General features: G+C 41.3%; 1 protein-coding gene across 1 annotated transcript in view; it reads right to left on the minus strand.

Annotated features, from left to right (window-relative positions):
• GARS1 (glycyl-tRNA synthetase 1) overlaps nt 1–20,471 on the minus strand; it is a 44,520-nt gene extending 24,049 nt beyond the window's left edge. Inside the window, exons 1-7 of the mRNA XM_081079264.1 lie at nt 20,168–20,471; nt 11,506–11,607; nt 10,644–10,746; nt 8,763–8,904; nt 7,462–7,550; nt 6,565–6,641; nt 955–1,100 (exon numbers count right to left, since the gene is read on the minus strand). Coding sequence (XP_080935390.1) covers nt 955–1,100; nt 6,565–6,641; nt 7,462–7,550; nt 8,763–8,904; nt 10,644–10,746; nt 11,506–11,607; nt 20,168–20,386 — 878 coding nt within the window. The 5' untranslated portion in view covers nt 20,387–20,471. The remainder of the gene's footprint in view (nt 1–954; nt 1,101–6,564; nt 6,642–7,461; nt 7,551–8,762; nt 8,905–10,643; nt 10,747–11,505; nt 11,608–20,167) is intronic.
• Between the last annotated feature and the right edge of the window lie 5,937 nt (nt 20,472–26,408).

Raw genomic sequence — 26,408 nt, forward strand, 5'->3', positions numbered from 1 at the left:
AGTTGGATGGCAGATCAGAAGATATGGCCCATTTTATGCCTCTCTGTATGTATTGCCAAGATGAAAGGCTTACCTTTGGCCTCTTTCCACAAAATATTCCAAATCAACCCGTGTCTTATTAAAATAATTCCAGTAATACATTCTGCCACATTAATTTTTATTATTCTTTAGTTTCTATTCCAGGAAACATGATCCATTTAGTTTCATCTTGTAAAAAACCCTACCCTCTCTTACCCTAAAATGAGACCATAAGGAAAATATGTGAAGCTATGAAATGGAATACTTTGGCTAAGTTTGTTAACAGTGGACAAGGAACCTGGAAATACAGAGTCTAGTTCTGGATCGTACTGTAAACTCCAGGTTTTCTTTACTCCGTGAAAACCACATCTTTTAAATCAACATGCTAACCCTGTGTTGTGCACTGTGGTAGGCCGCTAGTCACATATCTATTTAAATTTAATTAAAATGAAATCAACTTAAAAATTCCATTCCTCAGAAGTACCAGCCCCATCGTAAGTGCGCAACGAGCACACACGGCTCCCACACTGGACAGCACAGAATACAGAACATTCCATCACTGCAGAACACTGCACTGGACAGTGCTGATCCAGGCGAAACGGTTTCTAAACGTCTCCCTCAGCAATAAGTTCAATGACTTTCAAAATCATTCTTCAACTGCCTTCCTTGCACGATGCAACTGTAACTACAAGATGTGATGATCACACACTTTTATGTTTATTTTATGGCAAGAAAATCAGCATACACACTAAAAGAATAATATTCAGAGAGAATTAGAATTTAAGAATATGTCTGTCATAACTTCTCCTTAATATATTTATCTGCACTTTCTCCATATCACTTTTCCAAATTTTTCCTTTGTGGCTGAGATGAAATTCACCTTTTATTACAAGCAATTTTAATAATTTTGTTACATAAACAATAAGTGGTACATACCCGGGCATGTTTCCTCCAGGCCCAATGAAGGTCTTGAACATTAAGTTAAAAGATACTGGAGGGGACAGATCATTTCCAGTAATGGGAGATTTTACATTATAGTTCACAAAAAGATCCCCAAGTTCTTGCTGTCCATAGTTATCGAGCTAAAGAACATGCCAAGAAAATAATTAGTGTAAAAGACTGGGGAAAAACAAGGCATAAAATAAAGTATTACATATTAAATTTCATCCATCGTTAAAATTCACCCAAAATGAGATCGGAATTAACCTAACCTTCAAGATATCCACAGTAAAACTACAACCAGTCTACATGCTTTTCATTTAGCGATAGGGAAATGAAGAATCTTTCTGGGATTGACCTAAAACTCACGCATTCACCATTTCACAATGAAAGATAAGGCAAAATACCTCTCGTTCAATTGTAAGTTACTGGTTGTCAAGAAATCTGAAATCATTGTAAATAAGTTTTCAAAGTTGAATTTTACCACTCTTTATATTTAAGAGTCAGGTGTACATCTCTGTCTCTTAATTAAATGTGCACATAACTTTCCTTTCCCACTCTACATTAAGCTCCTTGCGGGTAGAAGCTGTGTCTTATTCATCTGTGCATTTTCCAGGATATTGAACATTCTATAGATTGACGATCAATGCCAAAACCTCTAAAATGACATTTGACCTCCAATTCAAGAATTTCAAATGGCTATGACAAACCATCTAATAGTAAAGAATATTTAAAACTTAAAAAATATATATCCTAATGGAAACAAAATAATTAGATAAATCAACTCATGGCCATAAGAACTAAGGCTATAGAGTCAGAAAATCCTGGGGAAATCATTCAACTCTACCACTTATGGGTTGTGTGCCTCAGGATTAAGTTCTTCCACCACTCTGAGTCTCAGTTTGCTTATGTGGAAAATGAGGGAACAGAACCTACCTCACTATAAAGAGCTACTATGAAGATTAAATAAAGTAACATATGTAAAGTACGCAGCACGGGGCTGGCACATAGCAACGACTCAATAAAATCACATTTTATATTTTCTCCCCTCATAAATCCAGTGGACATTTTCATTCCAGAGAAAGGTATCTTACTCACATTAACCACATGTCCCAAATTTGAATGAACAATTAAAAAAAATTAAGCCCTCTAGTCTCTATTTCTATGGACATTCTTGGGAAAATTCACTAAATGTCCTATCATACCATTGTCCAGGAGACTGGATCAATGAGGAAACTGTTCCAGAGTCTTCAAGATATGAATACCATAAAATAAACAGTTTTCCCTACTTGAGGAGAAAGTCTGAGCATGGGGAACATCTGTTTCCCAGGCAATTCAAGAATATATAATGCTTTTCAGTAGAAAACATAATGAAAAAAGAAGTCAGGAAGGAAACGTTCCAAAGACACAGACAGAAATCAAAATCCCATGGAAGGGAAGGATTTGGCAGTATCTAGCAAAATTATATTTGCATGTACCTTTTGATTGAGCATTCCCACTTCCAGTTATCTATCCCAAAGATGCAACAACAAAAATATGAAAAGATACAAGCACAACGCTCACTGCAGAAGTATTTGTAATGGCAAAGGTGGGAAAGACTACATCCATCAGTAGGCGACTGGTTCTATAAACTCGTGCATCCACATAATGGAGAATTATGTGGCTATAAAATGGAATAAGGTATATCTCTACATACTATTCTGAAGGGTTCTGAGATATTTTGTTATATGAAAAAAGCAAGTTGGAGAAATGTATGGAATGCTACCATTTACCATGTTTCCCCAAAACTAAGACCTAGCCGGACAATCAGCTCTAATGCGTCTTTTGGAGCAAAAATTAATATAAGACCTGGTATTATATTATATCATATTATATTATACTATACCTGGTCTTAAATAAGACCAGGTCTTATATTAATTTTTGCTCCAAAAGACGCATTAGAGCTCATTGTCCTGCTAGGTCTTATTTTCGGGGAAACACGGTACCTAGAAAGGGGGCATAAAATACCTATACATCTTTGTTCATATTCCATAAAAAAAATTAAAAGGTTTCCCCCCGCCCCAACATTAAAACTGGTTACCTATGGGAATAGGAAGGGAACAGGGAAGAGGAACAGACACTAGATTTATTTGAATGTACATTGTTTTGAAAGTTTAACTTCGAATGGGAAATTTTTTTGCTGTAACTATAAAATAAACATAAATTAAAAAAATAAAACTCTAAAAATTCAAATTAAAACAAAATAATAGACTAACTGCATATCCAGCTGGTGGCTGAGCTATTCAGAGAGAATGACTCCATGTGATTTTAAACAGTTATTAGACTCCAAGTACTAGTGTGTCCGTAAGGAAATAAAGAACAAAACAATTTTTTCAGCTGATTTCAATATTCATATTGTTGAGGGTAATGTTGGTGTCATTATTCTGAGGCTATTCATGTGTGTAGTATGGGACAAAGCATATCAGTAATTATCCTGGGGCTACTGAGAACTCGAATTTTTGGTGTAGATAAAGGAGATACAGGTTTAGATTAATAAAACAAAGCCAAGTCCCATACCTAATGTTAAGTAAAAGTATCAATATGAACTCATGAGTTTTATCTTAAAACAAACAAAAGACCAATTCCCTAGCTCAATCCACTGAAAAGGTCTAATAGCAATGACTAACAGCAATACCACTAATAACCACCAGGGTTCCTTGGAGAAAGGGCTGATTACAAGTCTGCGACAAGAAATGTACAAGATGAGTCTGAAATATCTTGTCACTCAAAACAAGTGATCAAAGATTACTGGGCTTGTGTCAAAAGGATTTAGCAAACAACTACTGTTGGCAAAGATTAGACAATTTTGACCAGCAATAAGAATAACAACTACAACTGAGTGAAAAAGATCAAATGTTTTAATCTGTAAATTCATAATGGAAGAAGGGAGGGAGAGAGGAAGAGGCACACAGGAACTCATTGCACATTTCTGAAGGGTGCTAGGGAACCAACTAATTGAAAACAGGTTAAAAAAAAGATGGGGGTAAAGGGAGTGGAAATCAAGCCTTAGACTCACTTTTCATTAAAAATAGTGTCTCAGAAATCAAACAGTTGATGAGGGAAAGTTTTTCTATATGGAAATACTCTAGCTAATAGAAAAGAGAAGAACAAAATGATAAAATCATCATTTGGAAACTCCTCATCAATTAACGAATCCAGACGACGATCATCTCACAGAAGAGATAACCAGGCATTATGTGCCTCCTAATAGAAGCACATTTATCACTTGCCAAGCGTCTTGCCAAAAACAGCTGATCAAGCCTCTAGGTCCAACTGCCCAATTATAAGAAATATAGAAACAAAGGAACATATGAAACATCACCAAACTAATGTAATCAGCCAAAATCCAGACAGTAGAAAACATTAAAGAAATGTCTCAACTTAAAAAATCAAACATTTTTTCAATGAAAATATAAAGAAAAGAGATAAAGAACCTATAGTCTGAAATAGATTTAAGAAACATATCAACCAATCACAAAGTATGGACTTCATCTGAATCCCAATTTAAACAAAATACTGGTAACATTTAAGACCATCAGGGAAATGTGACAATATTACACATTGTTAGTATTTACTGAAATAACAGCAGTGAGGTTCATGTTTTTTGGATTTTTACCTTTTAGAGATATATAATGAAATATTTACAGATGTAATAAAATGATATTTGAGATATGCTTCAAAAAAATTGAGGAGGGGCAAAGGCAGAAAAGAGTAGGGAATAGGCTCAACAAAACAGGCTGATCAGTATAAAGTATTTATTATATGATTTTCTATTTCTTATGTTTTGAATTTTTCATAATACAAAGTAAAAAATGACTTTACAAACTGGTATATGCAGTGATGGGTCAACAAAAATGGACAGAGAGGAGAAACAAGAGGATTCTGAACTGCTGAATCTAAGGAACAGAAATAAAGCTCTTCCTAGCACATAGGGTCAATGAGAGCCTTTTAAAGAAACAGGAGTGCTTCATACAGCTGAAAAGTTGTCACAGGCACTAACAGGTGCAGAAAATGCTATTATGTGTTCAAGCAACAAATAGGTCTTTGGCCATGAATCCACAGGGGTCATGTGCGAATACTGGACCATTTCCCAAAGGTCCCTAACTTTTCACTGAAAATTATACTGACAGCTGCATATGCATGTGATGTGGCAAATCAAAAAACAGAGTGCTCTACTAGAACAAGGATATGTGATGAAACACAGTGCTCAAACTATAAAATATGACTTAACAAATCAACTAATTACTTCCTGCTCCTGACAATTTACTTGGAAATGAATGAACCGTGTTATGATCAAAGGCATATGCACACAGAACCGTAGTAAGTATAACATTCTGAATAAGAAAGAGAGTAATTAGAAGCATTCTTCATTTCTTCTTTCTAATAAAGGTCATGCCTTTGGAAAAGGAAGGAAATGAGAAATGAATGTGTGGTTATAACTGTGTCAAAATATAAGAACTGATTTTCTAAATCATAAATAATACTAAAGCAATGAGTTTCAAACAAGGGATAAAATGTATTTTACAAGGACCCAAAATAAATCGCCAGATGAAGAAGATTTTCAATTTAAATGAGGAAGGAGAAACGTTCTCAGCTAATGTTGGAAAGCTAGCTATCACATGGAAAAAATAGCATGTTAAAAAACAATTAGGCCAACAGGGGAAAAATACCAGCAAATTCTCATGAGAAAAAAAAGCAAAGAGTGAGGGAGTCCTACGTTCAGCCCCACATATTTACATACCAATGTAAAGAAAATAAGTATGAACACAGCACTGGTTGTTGTTTTCTCTTTTTACCCGAGGAAGTAAATAAAGTTTACGAGGTGAGCCAAAGCGGACCTCAGGATCAAATACGGTGTTGGAAGAATGGACTTTGCTTAAATCAATACATGAGGTGAGAAATCAGCAACATATGTAGATGGACATGTGCATCTTCCTGGGGCAAAGACGTGAAGTTTTCATTAAAATCTTAAAGTGGTCTGTGACCCACAAAAAGGGTAAGAACCACTTTTGATGTAGAAAGTATTCCTGCACTTGGTAAAAATCGGAGTAGATGGTCTCTACGGTCTCTTCCGTCTTCCCTAAAACCTGTCAACTTAAATAGAAATGACAAAACTTGAGTCTACCAGAAAAGCAGGGCCTGCGCATCGGGTCCTGAGAACAACAGCATGCAGTCAGAGACAGGGAACGAGAAGCACATCAAGTGGCTGACAAGACAGTGCTCATAAAGATATCTGCCCCCCAATCCCCCCCTCGACACTGAACACTATCCATCATTAGTCCCTCCTCTGGTTTTGGTATTCAACCCAGAACACTGGTTTCCAAGGAGAACAAATTTTATGCCGAGTTAGCTGAATTTGCTAGTTTTGACTAAAATAAAGGGTTAACCACAAAAGGTAGAGAAGGAAAAAAAAATGCCAAAAGAGGTGCCATGAGGAGCAGCAGTAAACTTGACTTCTTAACAACTGTGTCAGAGGGTCAGCACCACACGGAATTTAACAGTCATCGAGTGCTGAAAGAAAGACAGCACCTCCCTGAGTTACTGTGATAACATCTCTCAGGTACTCACCTGAGCCAAGACACTTTCCATCTCTGATTTCTTCTCAGCAGAACACTTCTTATCAGACATCAATTTCTGTAAATGAGCTACAAGGACAGTTGGTACATGTCAATTTCAATCAAGAGGAAAAAGAACAATGCATTTTTGAGTTTCAATGCTAGACGGGTCAAAACAAAACAAAAACAAAAACGAATCCAAAGATAATGTTCTTAATTTATATGAATCCCTTGGTTGATTCTACAGGGAAAGTCATGATGTTGTCTTTTTTTTTTTTTTTTTAAACTTTTACTTATTTCAGTGTGTTTCTCCAGGACCCATCAGCTCCAAGTTAAGCCGTCGTTCCAATCCAGCTGTGCAGGGCCCAGCTCACAGTGGCCCATGTGGGGATCGAACCGGCAACCCTGTTGTCAAGAGCACCGCGCTACAACCAACTAAACTAACCAGCTGACCCCGTGGTATTGTCTTGATTCTTTTGCTGACCTAGAACTTCTAATTATCTGCATGTATTGTTTTTTTTTTAGTAAGGGACTTGATCTGTGTACTTAAGATCTGTGAACTTTAGTCTTTGTATGTTATGCCCCACAAAAATATTTAATAGAAAAACTTTGAGGAAGGTTTAATTTAAACGCTTTGTTTTGATCAATCATACTTAAAAGGATATTTATCTGAGATGAAGAATAGTACCTTTTTTTTTTAATTAAATTTATTGGGGTGACAATTGTTAGTAAATTTACATAGATTTCAGGTGTACAATTATGTATTATATCATCTATAAATCCCGTTGTGTGTTCACCACCCAGAGTCAGTTCTCCTTCCATCACCATATATTTGATCCCCCTTACCCTCATCACCCACCCCCCACCCCCTTACCCTCTGGTAACCACTAAATTATTGTCAGAACAGTACCTTTTAATAGATGGTCAGCACGAAAACACTCTCCATTTTTTATATCTTTCACCATGAAGTCAGCAAATTTGTCTACGTGGCCAGAGGTCCTAAGTTAACAAATGCCAAGTCAATTTGTCATGTTGACACAAATTGATACATAGATTTTTACCTTACTGACAATCCCCCTTCCATATGTTTATCCACAGTCTGTAGCTGTGAGCCTGGAAGATGGAAGCTCCCATTTGTAGAATGATGTATATCCATGGTAGATAATAATGTACACCAGGGAAAATTCTTCCTCGAATTTACTCCTATCTTCTACCCAAGTTCTTCCTTCCCGTAAGGAAAAAAGACATCAGCTAGATTGTACTTTATCTCAACTTGTCATAAAGTCTATGCTACCTTGCAGAATCAATTAAGCCATGCCTTTCCCATTATTACTAAGCGAAGACCAACACCATGGTGAGTGTGACTAGCCAAGAATCACAACTCAGTACAGACACTGAATCTGAATGAAAGAGTTCTGTCACTGAAACCTGTATGGACACTGGTGTTATCTCCACAGTTCCTATCTGTGGAGCAAGTTGCTAAAGAATAGGTTGTCCTGATCTTTTAGATCCATCATCAGAAATTCATCTTGTTATAAGTGGCTGAAATTATTGAGAGCCCAAAGGATGTAAACAGTGAAATTAGCTCTTTACCAGGCAACATTAGAATGAGTGACGAGATAAAAAACGGTTAAGAATTTCTCTTTTACAGTGTTATATTCAAGAAACTCAGCTCTGCTTTCAATAGTGTTGGTAGGAACAATCTAAATTTCTGCACTGAAACCTCAATACAAATAGTAGTCTTTGGTTAAAATGTATACAAACCTTAGCCCAGAACTTCTAAGAATTTACACCAAGGAAATAATCAGGGATATCCACAAAAATTCACCTCCCAGGATGTTCAGTGCAGTCAAAAATCAGAAACAATTTACATGCCTACAATATGGCAGCAGCTAAATAAATTACAGCATACCCATAAAACAGAATACTACGCTGTTATTAAAAACGCTTTCGAAAACGAATGACACAAACAAACGTTCACCTACGCTACGTGAGAAGAAGCAGAGTGCTGCTAACGTTGATACATAGACAGGGACTTACAAAGAAAAAAGGCAGGAAGGATCAATACAATGTTCACATGGCTCTTTGTGAATAGTAGGTGAATGTGTTATCTGTTTTTCTTTATTTTCTAGATTTTCACAAGGCACCTGGGTAGTTTTTGTAATCCAAAAAGTGACTGAAAGAGGCACAGTAGAAAACGTCAGCCCTTACTTTAACACTGGCTCGGGGGTAAGCATAGTGCAGTCGATCTCCAGGATCTGCTCCTCCTGGATAAAGTGCTGCCTCCAGGTCTGAATGATGTTGTTCTTCAAAGCACAGCCCACTGGCCCGAAGTCATACAGACCACTAACACCTGTAAAACACCAAAGAGGAAAATGTGCACTTCCCCTTGTCACTCTGAACAAAGGAAGACAAGGAAACAGGAGAAACTGATACCAGTCAGACTTCACATACTCCCTAAACATGTATGAAAGTCAACAACTGAAATCCCTCAGTACTGGAGAGCCTTACCTCCGCTAGCTGACAGAAGTAAAATTCAAATGCTCTTACTGTTTACTACTTCCATAGTAAGAATTTCAAGTAGGATTAGCCAAAAAGAAAAAAAAAGAAAAGAAAAAAAAAGGAAGGACGTCTCTCTATATACAAGAAAGAGAATGAAAAAAGATTATTACAGTTTTCTGCTGTGGAAGTTAGAAAATAATTTGTTGCATCAGCTGACAACAATAATCTAAAATTTTAGCACCTACTGTAATTCTCTAATTTATTCTTGGGTATTTGAGCCACTATTTAAACCTCAAGAAGTTAAACATGTAGAGATCTGCTGAGCCAAACTCGAATCAAGTTTCAGTGGCAAAGTATTAAAAGTTTGTATTGTTTAAATGATCTCTGTTGACAATGAAAAATATCGTTCTACATTTAATCAGTGAATTATATTCACCTACATACCTTCACATAGCATTCAGAAAGATGAAGAGATTTATCTACATACCATGTTTCCCCAAAAATAAGACCTAGCAGGACAATCAGCTCTAATGTGTCTTTTGGAGCAAAAATTAATATAATACCCGGTAGTATATTATATTACACTATATATTATATTATATTATATTATATTATATTATATTATATTATATTATATATCATATTATATTATATTACCAGGTCCTATATTATAGTAAAATAAGACCTGGTCTTATATTAATTTTTGCTCCAAAAGACGCATTGGAACTGACCGTCACTAGGTCTTATTTTTGGGGAAACAGGGTACCTATGAAGAATGTTTTCTTCTGGTAGTTGCCATAAAGGATAATCTAGGGACTCTGGTTTATCTGGTTTACCACTGCCCTTCTGTTGAGTTGCACGGTATAGGTGCCCTGTGTGACAATGGCCCTCTAATGCTCCAGTCTCCATTGCATTTTAAGAAGTCTAACACATACCTTTGACGCTTGAACAACATGGGGGATTATGGGTGTGGACCCGCATGCAATCAAAAATCTACTTGTAACTTTTGACTCCCCCAAAATGTTAACTACTAATAGCCTACTATCGACCAGAAGACTACCTGATAACATAAGTAAATTGACACATATCTTGCATGTTATATGTATTATTACACTGGTGCAAAAGCAATTGCGGTTTTTGCAATTGTTTTTAACCTTTTAAACCTCCATTACTTGTGCACCAAACTAATATATACTGTATTCCCACAATAAACTAAGCTAGAGAAAAGAAAAATGTTATTAAGAACTCATAAGAAAGAGAAAATACATTTACAGTATTTAAAAAATTCCACATATAAGTAGACCCGTGCAGTTCAAGGGCCAACTGTATATTAAATGCTTAATACCTGGGCCTCCAACAATTTTACTACACTGTAATGAAAAAGAAGCAATCTTCAAGAATAAGTAGGGTGGAGGGAAATAAAAACTGATTTTACACCAAATGGCCGATTCCAAACAAATGGAAGAAAAATATTTACCCTTTGCTTTATGTGACCTCATACAATTAGCTATCAGTTAGCAAGCCATGTTTTTAAGAACAACATTAAAGCCACTAATAACACAATTGTTCTTTCTATCATTAATCTCTTACCTCCATAAATAGCAAAAGCTTGATCGTAGAAAAACCTCCTCTTCAGGGTATCTTCCATTTTTGCTCTGTCTACAATGTCATCTTTGGGTTGTAATGCCAGCTCCTGGATGGGATTTTTAAATAGAAAACATGTGATTGGAGGGATGAGTGGGAATTTGAATTTATATATATGAATTTAGTTTATTCCTCAGCAAAATTCAGTATAAAATTTATCAAAATTTTAATAACCTTAAAAAAAAATAGCAACCTCTGGGTTTTCTTCCCCCTTTGAGTTACAGAGAAGATACCTTTCCTTATTTAGGAAAGTATATGATCATTTCCAAGACTACAAGCCTATGCTTACTTAGATGCAGATACTGATAAGCAATATCTGAATTTTTAGTGGATCACTGAGGCAAAATACTGGCTTAAAACTCCAAACTGTTTCAGCTTGGTGATGGGAGATTTATTGTTTGAAAACTTTGAGAGTGTGTATCCGATGCACAGACCTTCTCCTCAGCAGAAAAAAAAAAATTGTAAACACAAAACCATTATTTCTGAGCACAGGAGAATTCATGAAGAACACACACAATGCCTGCCAGGGACACTCATGGGGCATACTGAGTCTAGGACCTGGAGGGAGGGGCAGGTCCGCTCCAGGAAGGCTTCAGAGAAAAGGTGACATTTTTGAGTTGCACACTGAGAGGATGAGGAGTCTGTCTGCCAGGCAGAGGAGATGGGGCAGGCATTCTGAATAAGTGGAGATAAAGCAAACGGTACTTGTTCAGAAACTTTTCTAGGTCTTTCTCACCCACAGAGATTAAACAAAGATGAATCATCCTATACCTACTTACGTTTCCTATTTGAGGACCCCAACACTCACCTTTGCTTCCAGAACCCTTTTCCGGGCTTTGAGCTCAGCCACTGCTTTGTCTACATCTACTTGGGGTGCTTTGTCTTCTTTCAGTTTTCGCACAAGATCTCCCTAGCCAACAAAGAGAACATACAGTCAGGACTGGTTTCAGAAGTCAAGAAAAGTTAGGAATGAGTTTTTAAGCATGCCTTTTAAATAGCACCTGTGTAAGATTCAAATGTTTATTATGTGAAAGGTCATTGTGAATAACTGAAGATCTCTCCTCAGCATTTATCATCCAGAAGAACATACAAACAAGTACACAAATAACTATGCTCTAAGGGTTTAAGGTGATTATTACTAGTGTGGTGTTTTTTTGTCCTTTGGGGGAAGGGGACAGCTGGAGAAGGAGGAGAAAAAAAGCACAAAAGAGCAAGATTAGTACTATGAACAGAAGAACCAATAAACTGACCACCCTCCTCGAGTCTCTCTCCTCTCTCCTTACAAAAAATGACTGTCTTCGTTTTCCACCTACTTCACTGGCCATTTCTTCTCAGTTACCACTGGATCATCTTCCTCTGCCCTTTTCTTAATTGTTAATTTCTCTAGATTACTTTGTTCACGTCCAACAACCTACCTCCTGTACACTGATTTGCACACTTAAAATCATGTGGTGGAATAGGTAACTGGGAAAGCAAACAAACAAAACACTACCTACACGGTCCAGGAAACTCCAAACTGAGAAATTAAAGTTGTCAAATTGACAGAGCCCTTGGTGCTGAACAGAAGCCACTGCCCTCTGGAGGAGTAAACCTTCCACGTAGCTCTTTTAGGACTTTCCAGATAAACAGCACCAAAATAAGAAGCACTCAGCTCAAAATTAAAAACAAGCCACCATGAGGAGACTCAGCACAAATGACAAATAACAGAATAAGAGGCCCCCAAAGTATCAAAATGATGAAATATACTTTTTAAATGCGTAAGACATTTAAAAAAAATAAAGGGAGAAATCAAAAACATGAAGAACAAGAGACTATCAAAAACAATTAGGGAATTTGAAAAAGAACTACACACATCATCTGGAAATTAATCACTGACATTAAAAACTCACTGGACAAGTTAAAAGGCAGTTGAAGATACAGTTGAAGAGAGAATTTGTGACCTAGAAGACAGACGATAAGAAAGTATCCATGGATAATTCACGGAAAGAAGCAGAAAGACAATGAGTTAAAAGTACAGATTAGGTAATAAGACATAGAGAAAAGAATGAGAGTCTGACAATCCAGAAGAACAGAGAAAATTAACAAGAGATTATATCTGAAAAGATCATGGCTATGAATTTTTCTATAATTGCTCAAAGACTGAATTCTCAGAATTACGAAGCACAATGAAATCCAAACAATATATAAAAATTCACACCTAGACAAGCTGTATAATATACAGTACCTAAGAGGGATTAAAGACCTGGGTTTTAATACTTGATCAGCTGATTGTGAAATCCAAGCAAACTAAAACCTCTGTAATATCAGAATAACAATACTAACCTCATTGGATTGTTATAAAGAACACACGAAACAACTTAGACTATTTTCAGTAGTACCTAACACAAAGTAGGCACACAAGTGTTTTATAGCTGTTATTATGCTATAAAAACCCTCAACTTGGTTGTGGCCTGATTGTTTTTTACATTTATCAAACCCATCTTGTTTAGAATTATTTTTCTCTGCTCCAAACTTGTCCCTTCTCCTGTGTGCTGCTCTCCATTTGTTACTGGCAACAAAATCTACCATGTCCCAAACAAGAAACATCAAGTTATCCTACATTTCCTCCCAACATCTGGTCAATTTCACTCCAGAATTTCAAAGCTAATCTCTCCCTTTCACCTTTCACAGAGGAGACTGCTATAACAGATTACCAGCTTGTCTCCCACCCAAAGGTGTCTATACGATTACACCAGGCACCAAATTCCCTAATTCATGTCATCTCTTTCACATCTTAGCATGCCTTCTTTTTACAAACACATAGCATCCCTCATTTGGTGACTGATTCTACCTCAATGTCTTCAACTGTATTTGTCCTCTTATTCAAAAGTGCTTCCCTTATGCTGTGGATGCCTAGTCATGGCATTGTACACCAGAGGCTGGACATTAATGAATGCCAACTATAATTTTATGTGTATAATGTGATGGCTCGGTGTGAGGTCGGGGTGGTGGTGGATGGGGGGAGGGGGGTTCACGGTGTGAGGGATGTAAAAATAAAATAAAATAAAAGTATAAAAAAAAAAAAGTGCTTCCCTTTACTTAATGAAATGCTACCACATCCTCTGTGAAGTATTTCCCAAATATTCCAACCTTACAATAGCCCCTTGGAGACACTTCTCCCTTGCTGTCTCAATGAGGGTAGGTTTTTCCCCATATCCCTTTGTTCCCCAGGGGCTGGAAATGGAATAGATGTCCTCCTTATTCCCCTCTGTACTTTCAAACCGATGCCTCTTTCCTCCTTCTAAAACCCCTGCTCCTTTAAAGGGCTTGTCATCATCCTTTCCCCTTAATGACATTTTCCAAGCTCCCGCCTACTACCCCTCATTCAATGACAGCCTCCCTCTCCTGCATTTAGAATGCCCCTCTCAGGAGGTGAAAAAACTGTTTATAGTTACCTAAACCTAGAGCCTGACTCTGCTTACATATAATCAGAAGTATTTTCCCAGTTTTAACATACACTCCATGTTCCAGGAATGCACCCAGGAAAATGTAATTTAAAGGAAGACTATACCTGGTTTTATTCAGTTTTACAAAGAGTTGTTAGGATTCGAAACAAACAAAACCATGTGACCCACAGCAATAGTATTGTGGCGTTTGAGCAACCAACATAATTTACCTCTAACAATGTGCAGGTGTAGCAACTGCATTCACAGTAAACATATGTATGAGCGCCTGCTTACTTCAGCAGAACTTCCAGTGGAGTCATACCCCCAAATTTGCGTATGAAACTACATATTAGTTTAATAGCAATTCCTTTTTATTTCTTTGTATTATATTTAGAGCATTACATGTATATGTATATTTTCCATAATTAGATTTAGTATGGATTTTGTAAGAATTTCATTACAGGATAGTAATGGTGAATTCCAAAATACCTGGTGTAAAAGGGGAAGCTGGGTTTGAAAGCTCAGAGCTACTGAATTCGTTTTTCCTCTTATTCTCTTGTGTACAAATAAGTCTGGTCTGTCATTATATTACCCCAGCAGTTTTTATCCTACTATCCTGAGCTCTCTAGCTAATGCAATGGCCCCAGTCAGCTTCTAACTTTATTGTAGCTTCTTCACTACACTTACAAGACCGGAAATCATCCCATCAATGCATTGGCTCACCTATGTACGTGCATTTTATCTGTCTCTGTCTTAGGACAGAATTTGGGCATGTCAATTCTGACACTCAAATATTTGTGAACTGGTATCATCACCTAAACCCAGCAGTGCCAAGCACTCAATACTCAGTAATATCTACTGGTTTACTCTTGACTCATTCAGTGTTCTTTTCCCTTCCTCTATCTATCAGAACATCTATCTCATAAATGTTTGGTAATGGTGTTCTTTGATGGGGATAAGAACTCTGTGAGAGCCTTTATCCTGAAGAGGCTGGCAAGTAGTAACTCTGTTTGAATGTTTGAATGTCTGTTTGAATGTCTGAAAGAAGCAGGCCCGCGATCCTTTTGACTATCTACCTGTGTGTCAAGTACTGCCAATCTCTCATATTTCATCTCCTTTTTCTTTTGGAGCTTCCCGAAGGGCACTGGCAAGCCAGTCACAAGTAAAGGTACAGGTAGGAAGAGTTTAAAATTAATCTCCCTCGATCACTTTTACAATCATGATTCGTAATGACTGACTCCTGAAAACAAAAGAACTGGAGGTGATCTAAACATAGATGAAAGTACTTAAGGGTTCCTAATTTCTGGTTCTTTTCCTTCTCTCTTCTTCACCACCCAACTGTATTTTGTGTGTCTGTGTGTGTGTGGTTTCAACGAAACTGATGTTAAACGTCATCAATGTCTCTAAATTAGCCTTAAGAAACATCAATTAGAAGCTTAGTTCCTGGATAGATTCTTGCCATAAAAACATATATTTGAACTAAGAGCCTGTGGTTATTACAAAGCAAAGCAGTTATTAGGTGAGTTATCATTCTGCAGGCTCTTCATGGATCCTTCATACGTATCAGGACACATATTCAACTGGCCAACAAAAAATAAGAAAACATTTCTTCAACTTTGCAAGGTGTTTGCCTTTACACACACGGGGCGAGAGGGTTCTGGTTTAGATTAATGGGTTCGTCTCAGATTTCCAAGTGTTTTATAGCTATGGGTAAAAACTTCATAAACGTTTTATTTGCCCTGTGTGGATTAAGCAAGAGCTTTAATAGGCACTCTCAGTTCAGAAGATCAATGCAGAGAAAAATCCAGGGCTCTTCACCCTAAGTCTCTAACTACTACTAAGATCTGGGTTTTATCTGTATCCTCCCAATTATAGCACAAGAAAACATGAAACATCAAAACACAATGTTAATTCACATATCTATTCCTATCGTTAGTGATTTAAACAGTAAATCATCATTTAAAGACCACCCAAAAACTCATTAAAAAGGCTTTTCTACTATCCTGTCTTACCAAATTCAGAAGACATCAACGATTTGGTAAAACCAGCATTCCACGAAGCACACTCATTTCAGAATAATACCTAACATTTTACCAGGAACTTACTATGTACTGTGGGCAGCACCGTCAGTACTTACATGAACTACGTATCGCACTTTAATGTTTATAACCCCAATCCTGTATTACAGATGAAGAAGTTTGACTACAGAAAGGTTAACAAATTTGCTGAATGCCACCAGCTAGTAAACCGTGGAGTCAGATCCAAACTCTGGAAATACAACTTCAGGGATATAACAAAAGTCCATCCGGCAATTCTTCAAAAACCTCTCTTATCTTGACAATTAAGTTTCAGGGTTTTTTTGTTTTTTGTTTTTAAATCCTTCGTTATTTTTCTCCATACTAGTTACTTTGGGAGAGCATCAAGCTACATCCACCTGTCATTTTAGCGTGACCTCTTAAATCCAGACAATGATATGAAAACATCTCGCCAAATCTCTACACCAGTTCCCCTTTAAATCTCTAGATCAAGTAAAAATCATCTCAACAGGTCCTGTTTGTACGAGACCCTGACATATATATTTCTTCAGTTAATGAATCTCACTTAATGTTTAGACAAAGCCAAGGGAGAGGGCAGCAATTGTCACAGGTGAGTTTAATCAACACAGTTAAATGCTGAAACAGGTAACATGATGATCACAGAAAGGTACCTTTAGGGTAGTAGGCAAGGGCAGTGCTGGCCGCCAAAGGCAGGGTGCAGTGGATGCAAGAATGATGGGAAATGAGAGTGAAAACAAGGAGAGTATTGGGGAAAACTCTGGGCTGCAAAGGGAACACAGACTGGGAGAAGGGGAGCTCCTGGGGGGCTATTCCAGCCAACAGACCACACTGGTCTTCATATAAATCAAATATGTCCATTCCCCTAAAGCAGCAGTTCTAGAACTTTTGGTCCCAGAACCTCTTTATACTGTTAAATATTACCAAGAACCCCAAAATGCTTTTGTTGTTGTGGGTCATTTCTATCAATTTTAACTATTAGAAATTAAAATGCAAATTTCAATTATTTATTAATTCATTATAAATAACAGTAATGAATTTTCCAAAATTCTGAAATTTCCTAAAAACTTAATTTTATTATTGGCCATAAATATTATCAGTTTTCTTGAAATGACAGGCTCACTTCACTCATTTTCCCGAAAAACGAATGCCCAGTAACCAAGACTGAATAACAATACTTTCGCAGACATTTTACAAATAGTGTTCAATTAAAAGAGACAGATGGTTCAGCCTGTAACTCAGCCATACAAATGTTTTCCCTGAAACAGTCATCATATTTCAACATGCTTTATGCATACTTCCCATTTTGTCACACGGAAAATTAAAATGATGGATGAAAACAGGTCTGGATTTAATAAAATGAATAATTTTTACTGCTCCGTCAAGGACACTCCACAGCAAAACTCACTTGTTTTCTTTTCTAACTGTTAAGAGTGTGATGAGGAATAGAATGACTTAGCTTGGTGTCCCTCACGTGATCAGTGCTAAAGGCAGGCAGTTTTACCCACCACAGCTTTTGCACAGTGAAAAAGGAAAATAGCATCTTATTATAAAAATGGATTTGACCTTGGGGACTTCCAAGGATTTGCTGACCACAATTTGAGACCAGTGCCCTAGAGCAATAGATCCAAAACAAGACACTGCAGAACAGAATTTTCATTGCTACATGGTAAAAAAACACCACACACACACACACAAAATGTATTAGATCTTTTTTCAAAGCTAAACCTACTCAATACAAATAATTTCTTTATTCTGACTTACGGTCTGCCTTTTTTTCTTATATATTAAAATATCCTTTTTTTAATGAAATGAAACACGAATTCAGGTGGCAGTTTGATGACCGTACTCATTTTTTAAACGTCCTTATTTGGCAAAATGAAAGCTGGCCACCCTATGCTAACTCCTAATATTTTAAAAACTAAATTGTCCTAGAGTGCCCTCATCAAACAACTAATGCAGTTATCCTGATGTTCTGAAGCCCTCCTACAAGTTTCTAACTAATCCTCCAGGAAATACCTAGGAACGTGCCATGGGAAAATACATGTCAGTCAATCAACAAACCAAACCTTTAAAAGCGACAGCATCTACACAGCCTCGTCGATGAGCAAATTAATATGAAACACGTATTTGTCCGAAACACATCCCACTAACAAGACCAGTTGTTAAGCACCTTAAAATTCCCACTCCAAGGATGTCTTCAATTGCATACACTTCACAATGGAAATATGCAAAATGGATAGACGGGACAGTGTGTCTCATTTCCTCATAAGCAAAAAAACAAAATGGGTTTACCTAGGTGTCTTTAAATTCCCTTCCAGCTGACACTGGAATCAGTGTGATTTAAAGTTCATATATGTGTGGTCCTGGAAAATTAGAAAAAGAACGTGAACTAACTTACATAAACTTACATATTCAGAAAATATCTTAAAGTACGGAAAAAAATTAACAAACAAGCCAACATAAACAATACAGAAGATAGTTATGGGATGGGGAGGTTGTTCCTCCATCAAAGTTTACTTCAGTTAACTACTTCCCCAGTTCTGACTACAGATGAGTAATTTGCACTGCACTTCCAGACTAACGTGGCAGAGGGAGGGGTTTGGGCATGTGTTTTGGTTTTTTTCTTTTCTTTTTTTTTTTTTTCAATTAGATGTAGGACATGAAAGTGAAAGACATGAAAAAAAATTGAGAGTCACGGAAAAGACAAAGGGACCACACCTAATTTTATTTGGGGTTCGTGGATGTAGGGAGACGGAGAATAAGCATACACGGAGTTCTGATAGCAATAATGAAAAAATTTAAGCCCATAGTGAAATTGCAAAATAAAACACTACTGAATCAGTCAGGTTCACACTAGCAAGAAGTAGACACTGCAAAGTGGCAGGATTTGCTGGATTTGTGGCAGCTCTGCCCAATGAATTATTTCTGAGAGAGGGTTCCACCCTCTGTAGCTAAGGCAAGTTATTGCATCAGGCGCCCGTGCAGGAGAAACCCGTTTCATGTTGACTACGAAGTCATCGATCCGCGGGCTCCTGTTCCAAGCTTTTGGCTCTACCGGACTGGATGTGAAAATTCATCTGCAATAATCCCTTCCTCGTCCTCTCTAAATTCAGATATCCCTGCAGTGCCCTAGGAAAAGCGGGCCTGTACAAATGACCAAGTCCTCTAGCCATCAAACGTCCCTCCCTTCCGCAAAATCAAATTTCGAAATGTTCCAAACGAAGGATGGCTGACTTCACCGAAGTCAGTAACTCAGCAACATTTACGGTTTCCCAGGTTTACGATCAGAAACTCACTCATCCCAAGCGGCCCTTTCGGAAGCCAGAAAAAAAAAAGACAGGAGCGAAGGATGAAGAACTGACATCATTATTAGAAGAGGAAAAGAGACACGTTCAACACATCCCCACATCCACGTTTCAACTCCGTGTTTCCCCAGCCGGTCATTCGGCCGAGAACCGAGCAGCGCCCGGAGGACGGCGTGGAGGAGGAGGCACCGCGCGCAGCATCCTGAGGAGCCCGGCCGTGCGGGCCCAGAAGCCGCAGCTTGGGCTCGTCACGGAGCGGGGGAGCACCAGGTACCTCGGCACCAGGGTGCACGAGGCCCACGGCGGAGGCTGGAGCAGTGAAGTGGGGGTGACCGAGCTCGGACAGGAGGAGAAGCAAAGGGTCACTGACCCCCACGCCATCGGGAGAGCAGGCGCGGGCAGTAACAGATGGGGAAGGAGCACAGATGGCGAGCGAGGGATGCGGGTCGTCCGAGGGGGTGCGAGGGAGTCCCCCCAGACAAGGGAAGGACGGTGGCCGACGCCCCCGGGGACCTGGGTCCAAAGCGGCGGAGGCGAGGAGGACGCCAGGAAAGCACGGGCTTCCGGAGGAGGCAGGCGAGGGTCACGGCCCGGCGGCCGGCTGCCCGGGAGAGAGGGCAGGACACGGGACGCAAGGGTCGCGGGCCGCGCCCGGGCACGGGGAGGGCGCAGCGCGCCGGTACCTGCTGGCGCACGGCGAGCCGGAGAGGCGCCAGCACCTCCTCGGCCCCGGCGCCGTCCATGCTGCTCCGGGAGGCGGCGGAGAACGAGGTCGGGGCGGGGGCGCGCGTGCCGAGCGGCCGGCGAGGCAGCAGCGGGGGCCGGGCCGGGCGCCGCGGTGGCAGCGACAGCAGCAGGGCGGCGCTGGCGGCTCTGAGCAGCGCCCGGCGCGGAAAGGGCATGAGCCGGCGGCCCGGGGCGGCGCGGAGGAGCCGGCGGCGGAAGCGGCGCGCGCGGCCGCGCCCCGAGCATGATGAAATCGCCGCGTAAACGCCGCGGCGCGCGCGCAGCCGCACATTCCACACGCCGCGGCGCGGCACCGGCTCGCCGCCCGCAGATTCGACACAAGGCCGGGAAGCAGCCGGGGGCCTTCGGGCGCTCCGGGGGCGCCAGCCCCACGTGGGACGCCCGGCAGCGCTGCGGGCTCGCAGGGAGGCCCCGGCCAACGGCGTCGCCGAGTGGTGCCTCCGGCCACCCCGACGGTGCACGTTCGAGGCCACGGCTCCGTTCGAGACGTGCAAACTGAAACTCGCGCGGACCTTCAATGCACAGGCTGGGTCACGGGCGGGCGCTGACACGGGCTGACACGCTGGGAAACTCACTGCTGTTTCCGTGCTTTTGCCCCTTAGGCCTGAAAGGGTCTGAAAACGTCACATCTGATAGGGGCTTGCATTCCAGGTTGCTCAAGCTCAGATGTTTCTCGTGGGGAAACAGGGCAAGAGGGTTTAATGCCTTGCCCATCACACACCCACGCCCGCGACGACAAGACAAAAGCTGGGGGAAGGGCGATCAGTGCTGCTCAGCCCTTGCAGGGTGAGCAGGATTTAGGTAACTTAGAATGAGCAAAGGAAAGCGGCACGGGCCGGGAACCAGCCGGGAAACGCGGTGACGCCGGGAGCGGAGAGGAGCCATCCCGGAGCCCGCATTCCCGGCGCCCCACCCCCGCGGGCCTGCCTGTTGGGGACGGCTCCCTCCCTCCCTCCCTCCCGTCCCAGGTGGGGGTCCGCTGGAAAGCTGGACTCCCTTTGCATAGAGGGAAGAGATACATAAAACATGTGTTGGTTATTAAAATAGCATCGCCAAGAGAAGGCCTAAAATGAAAAGGATGGGAAATGCCACGTGATGCGCTAGGCCTCTCCTGCACTGAGAAGAGTGTCAGCTGGAGAGGTGACAACTGGAGAACGGTGGGACAGTATCTCCTGAAGCCAGCCCTGCGCGCCTTCCCTGTGACCAACAGCGCCACCCGGGCGCGGACACGAGTACCCAGGCTCAGCGGAACGAAGGCCATGTTACTTCTCTGCCTGTTCCAATTTGTAGAAGCGCACGATGTGAAAAGTACTCACAATTTAGCATCGGCAGCGCGGGTGGCTGAAGAACCTTTTGCGATATGAAACAATGTGTAGTTTTAAAACTTTCATTTCGAGATTTGATATTTTATTCATCCTTTTTCTTTGGCTTTGCTTTAATAGGTAATTTTTCATTTATCTTAATATTTTTTACATATGGAAAACGATCTTAATTTGCATGTCTGCTCTTATTTACATTGTTACTAAAACATATTCAAAGCCTGTGTCCTTTGAATCCAGTTATATAGTTTTTAATTCTTTAGATCAATACTGTGTCCCACGTTCGTGTGACGACAGTCCTATCACTGGTCTCCCAATCCATTCTTCCCCCCGTCCAGTGCGCCCTCCCCACTGCTGCCTCAGTGATTATTTCTAAAAGGCAGAGCGGTGGCATGTTACACCTCTGCTCAGGATGTTTCCCCAGGTCCATGTGGCTCTTGGAAGAATTTCTTACATCGTTTTCCTTAGAAAACGACCTCTGCAGACAATAATGATAGCTTATAAATGTTGAGGGCTTACTGTGCACCAGTTAGTATTATAAGTTATGTAATTTAGTTACCAATCTAATGAGATAGGTTCCATAATAATACCCATTTTACAGAGTCGGGAATCAAGGCACCAAGCTATCAAACACCTTGTCCACAGTCACGCAAATACTACGCCAGCAGCGGGCCAGAATGTGAGCTGGGGGCAGAGGCAGTTGTAACATGTAGCTAATGAAACTACTGAAGCTGTAAGAGAGCTTCAGGGGCCCTCGTTTGGATGGGCTCTTTCAAGGACCTACGACAGACCCTAGCATTGTATATACATGGTCATAGTTTTTTTTCTTTTCTTGTGAAAGTTCTTTATTTGAGGAACAAACTTTGTGCCTACACTAAAATGTACAAATCTTAAGTGTGCATTTCAAAGGATTTTGACAAAGGAATACCCTCTTATAACCCACGCCTCAATCAAGATAAAGAGCATTTCCCTCAATTCAAGGAGTTCCTCCTGTCTCTTCCTACAGAGATACACAGGACTGCCATGTGAAGACAGTGACACAGTGACCCTGGAACAGCAAGGGTTGGTGGCCACCACCAAAGTGAGGAAGAGACAAGAAAGGATTCTATCCAGAGTCCCAGAGGGAGCCTGGTCCTTGTGACACCTTGATTGTGGGCTTCTAGCGTCCTTAACTGTGAAAGGATACATTTCTATTGTTTTAAGCTACTGGATTGTGGTACTTTGTTACAACAGGCCTAGGAAACTAATATAAAGATCATGGTTATTTTTTCATCCTCTCACTCTTTATTCTTTCTGATTATAAAAAAAAATTTGCTCCTTGGAAATTTCAAATATTACAGCAATATGTAACTTGGAAATTAAGAGACAGAGGGGGAAAGAATAAGGAGGGAACGGGGCCTTATATATATTTTTAAATATATAGAATGTATCTGTGTTACTTGCGTTGTTTTACAGAGTGAATAACCTCTGCATTTTGAAAATGTTTTTAAGTGGTATAATATGGAAAGTCTTTCAAAATCGGAAATCTCAGTGATAAACACTATTTTAACTGGGTCCACAATTTGTACTATTTCTAAGCAAAGACAAGTCCATTTCACATACATACATAATTTCCTATATGAGGTAGGGAGGACCCTCTCTCTCATATGCTCTTTCTGTAGGGGAGGGGAGAGGCGAGGCTGTTTCTCTGGTGCTCTATTTCCCTCTGTTCTCTTTCTCCTTTCCAGAAGCTCCCAACAGTTTAACCCACTCCTTAACTCCTTTGAGTTCTAGCCAATGGAACATGATTGCACTTGCCGCGACCATTTCCCAGCCTGGCCTATGTGAACTCCAGTGTGTCGCCCTCCGTGCTGTTCCCTTTTCTGCTGGCTGGAAATTGATGTCCCTGTGTTAAAGATGGCAGAGGCTGGTTCCTGGCTGACAATGTGGAACAGAGTCCATTGCCCCACCCCTTTCTGATCAGCTCTTTGAACTGGTGACATGAGTAAACAGTACATTTCCATTGTGTTTAAGCTATGATACATGCAGATCTGTTTGTCAGAGCAGCAAGCTTGCCCTAACTACTCCACAAACACTGGGCTGTGTATGAGAAAGGTGGGGAGGACATGTGGGACATGGGAAGAGGGAGAGGGTGAGGCGAGCAGCTGATTGGCCAAAGTTCTGTTTATGCTTACCTTTTCAGGAGTACAGAGTTAGGCAAAGCGGGGCTCACTCCACAGGCTGATGGGGAATTATCCAGAGTGAGTGGACTGACTGGTGGGCCGTGGTCCACTTCCCTGGGTGAGCATCTCTCCAGCTTTCTGATGCCTGAAGTAAGGTACCCACCCCTTCTCCTTCTCCTGCTGCTTGGCCTTCAAGCTAAGGTGTGTGCAGTTTCCAGGAGCTGGTTTTCTTCCAGCCCACACCTCCAGGATTCTAAGGGATGCTTCCTAGACTTGTGGGAAGACGTCACACGCCTAGTCCCAGCTCCTCCTCCAACTCTCTGGCCTCAGTCTCCCCTTCTGAACATGGGGGGGACTACACCTGACTCCATCCTTCCAACTCTTACTATGCATTTGTGACTTTGTGACTTAGGGAAGTAAATCTCTAAATGGAAAGAGAACAGGTTTCCATCTGTCCAGCAGAGGGGAGCAGCGACCCACACACCAGCTCCCAGGCAGAGAGGGCTGTGCAGGAGCACTTGCAGGCCTGGCCTTCAGAGGGTTGCTGAGCAGAAAGATATTTGCACACAGGAGCCGTATCCCCTTAAAAACTGTCCAATCCCAGGTCCCTCAGAACTTCCTCATTAGCACGGTTTCCTGATGGTCACCTTACCTGGACAAGTTCCGGTTGTTAAACTCCCCCTGCATCAGGGACCAAGACCGGACACGATACACCTGGTGTATCTAACCAGATGTTCTAACCAGAATCAAGGGAGCAAGACCATTTCACTACCTTTGGTGACGTGACCTGAGACCATTTGAAGGACTGTGACTTGTGACGCCAGGGTGGGGATGAGAGTTGACGGGTTCTTCGGCCACCAGGAACCCTTCCACGGGTACAGGGCTGTGGTGTGAGGACGACAAACCGCCTGCTTTGGAAGGGGTAGTATCCAGCCAGGGGCTCAAGCCAGAATTTTTTATTCTGAACGTGACACCTTTCTCTCCTTTACCCACCAAACACAGTTCTTGCCTATTTTATTTATCTCCAAGCCTCTCTAAACTGTTTCACCTCTCCCCCCGCCTCCGTCATTTCTTACCTGGATCCCTGCAATCCTAGCTCCTTGCTATACTTACAGTGAGCGTCCCAATTTGGAAATGTGATCATGTGACACACACACGCATACACACGCGCGCACACACACACACACACACACACACAGAGCCTACCCATGACTTCCTGGATCCCTTGAGATAAAGTCTACTCTCCCCATAGCCTACCTCTCGGTCTCCCTCTGGCCAGTCTCCCCACACTCTGTGATCCAGCCTTATTGACCTACGGGGGGTGTGGCCTTTTGCCTTTGGCCTCTGCACAGGCTCATGCCTCCATCTGGAACCTACTTTCATCTCTATCATCCCTCTCCCACATCACGCCCCAAACCTCCTCAGTCCCTTCCCCCTGGCTTATGCCTTATATAAGGCAGGGTTCTTGGATACAAACAAGAGCCCATTCAGGCTAGTTCAAGTGACAGGACATCTGTTGGAGGGACAGCTGGGAGACTCCAGAGTGAATGGAAGCTTGGGGGCCAGGCTGAAGAATGCTCAGCCCTGAGACAGCTCTGAATAGCCAAGAAGCAGAGAGTGGTGTATTAGTTAGGAATTGCATTTGGCTACAAGTAACAGCAACATGAAAAACAGGGGCATAACAACACAGGGCTCTATTTTTCTCTCATCCAAAAAGAGGTGCAAAGGCGAGAAATCCAGGGCAGGTGCAAGGCATAAGGATATGGGGGCTGAGTTCTCCGAGCTTCTCTTGGCGTTTCCCTCAGGACTAGTTCAAGATGGCTGATGAAGTGCCAACCACTAGGCTCAGTCCTCAGGCAGGAAGGATAATGAAAGGAAACTGCCTCCCTCCTCAGAAGCCCTCCCAGAAGCCCGCTCAACGATGTCTGTTGGCATCTCATTGACTAGAAGTGGGTCATGGTGTGATGATTAATTTCATGTGTCACCTTGCCTAGGCCACAGTACTCAGGCATTTGTTCAAACACAAGTGGATGTTGCTGTGAAGGAACTTCTTAGATGAGGGTAACATTGAAATCAGTAGACTTTGAGCAAAGTAAACCTCTATAATGTGGGTGAGCCTCGTTTAATCAGCGGAAGGCCTTTAGGAAAAGGTTGAGGCCCTCAGGCTATAGTTTGGAAACCCTTGTCCTAGGGTAGCCGACAAGGAGATAGAAAGGACAGTGTAGGAGGGGAGAAAAAACTGTCATGAGAGCTAAGGGAATACTGGCAAAAGAGGAGCCCTTTAAATCTTCCGGGGACAGAAAAGAGGAAATTTCTTTGATGTTACCCAACAGTTGACCTGCCGAGGAGAAAAGCGCAGAAAGGTGTGTGTAGCTAGAAAGACTGTGTTGGCTGTCTCAGGGTTGGCCGGCCATGCCTCCTCGTTAATTCTGCAGGTCATGCTGGCCAGATGCCAAAGTGTGGTCAGCTCCGGGTGATTTGCTCCTCCTGAGAACAGCGGGTAGATAAATCTCTGTCAGCACCATGGCAACCAGCTCGCATTCTCCTACAGCAGGAGGATCGCCGAGCGCACCCCTGCTGCCTCTGACCCATTAGTGTGCACTGAGCTCCTTTCAAGGCCAGACCTGTGCTGAGTGCTTGGAACACAAAGACGTATAAACCCAAGGACTCCAGGCTTTAAAGGAGTCCACAGGCTG

The sequence above is a fragment of the Rhinolophus hipposideros genome (assembly GCF_964194185.1).
Source record: "Rhinolophus hipposideros genome assembly, chromosome: 18".
Classification (NCBI taxonomy): domain Eukaryota; kingdom Metazoa; phylum Chordata; class Mammalia; order Chiroptera; family Rhinolophidae; genus Rhinolophus; species Rhinolophus hipposideros.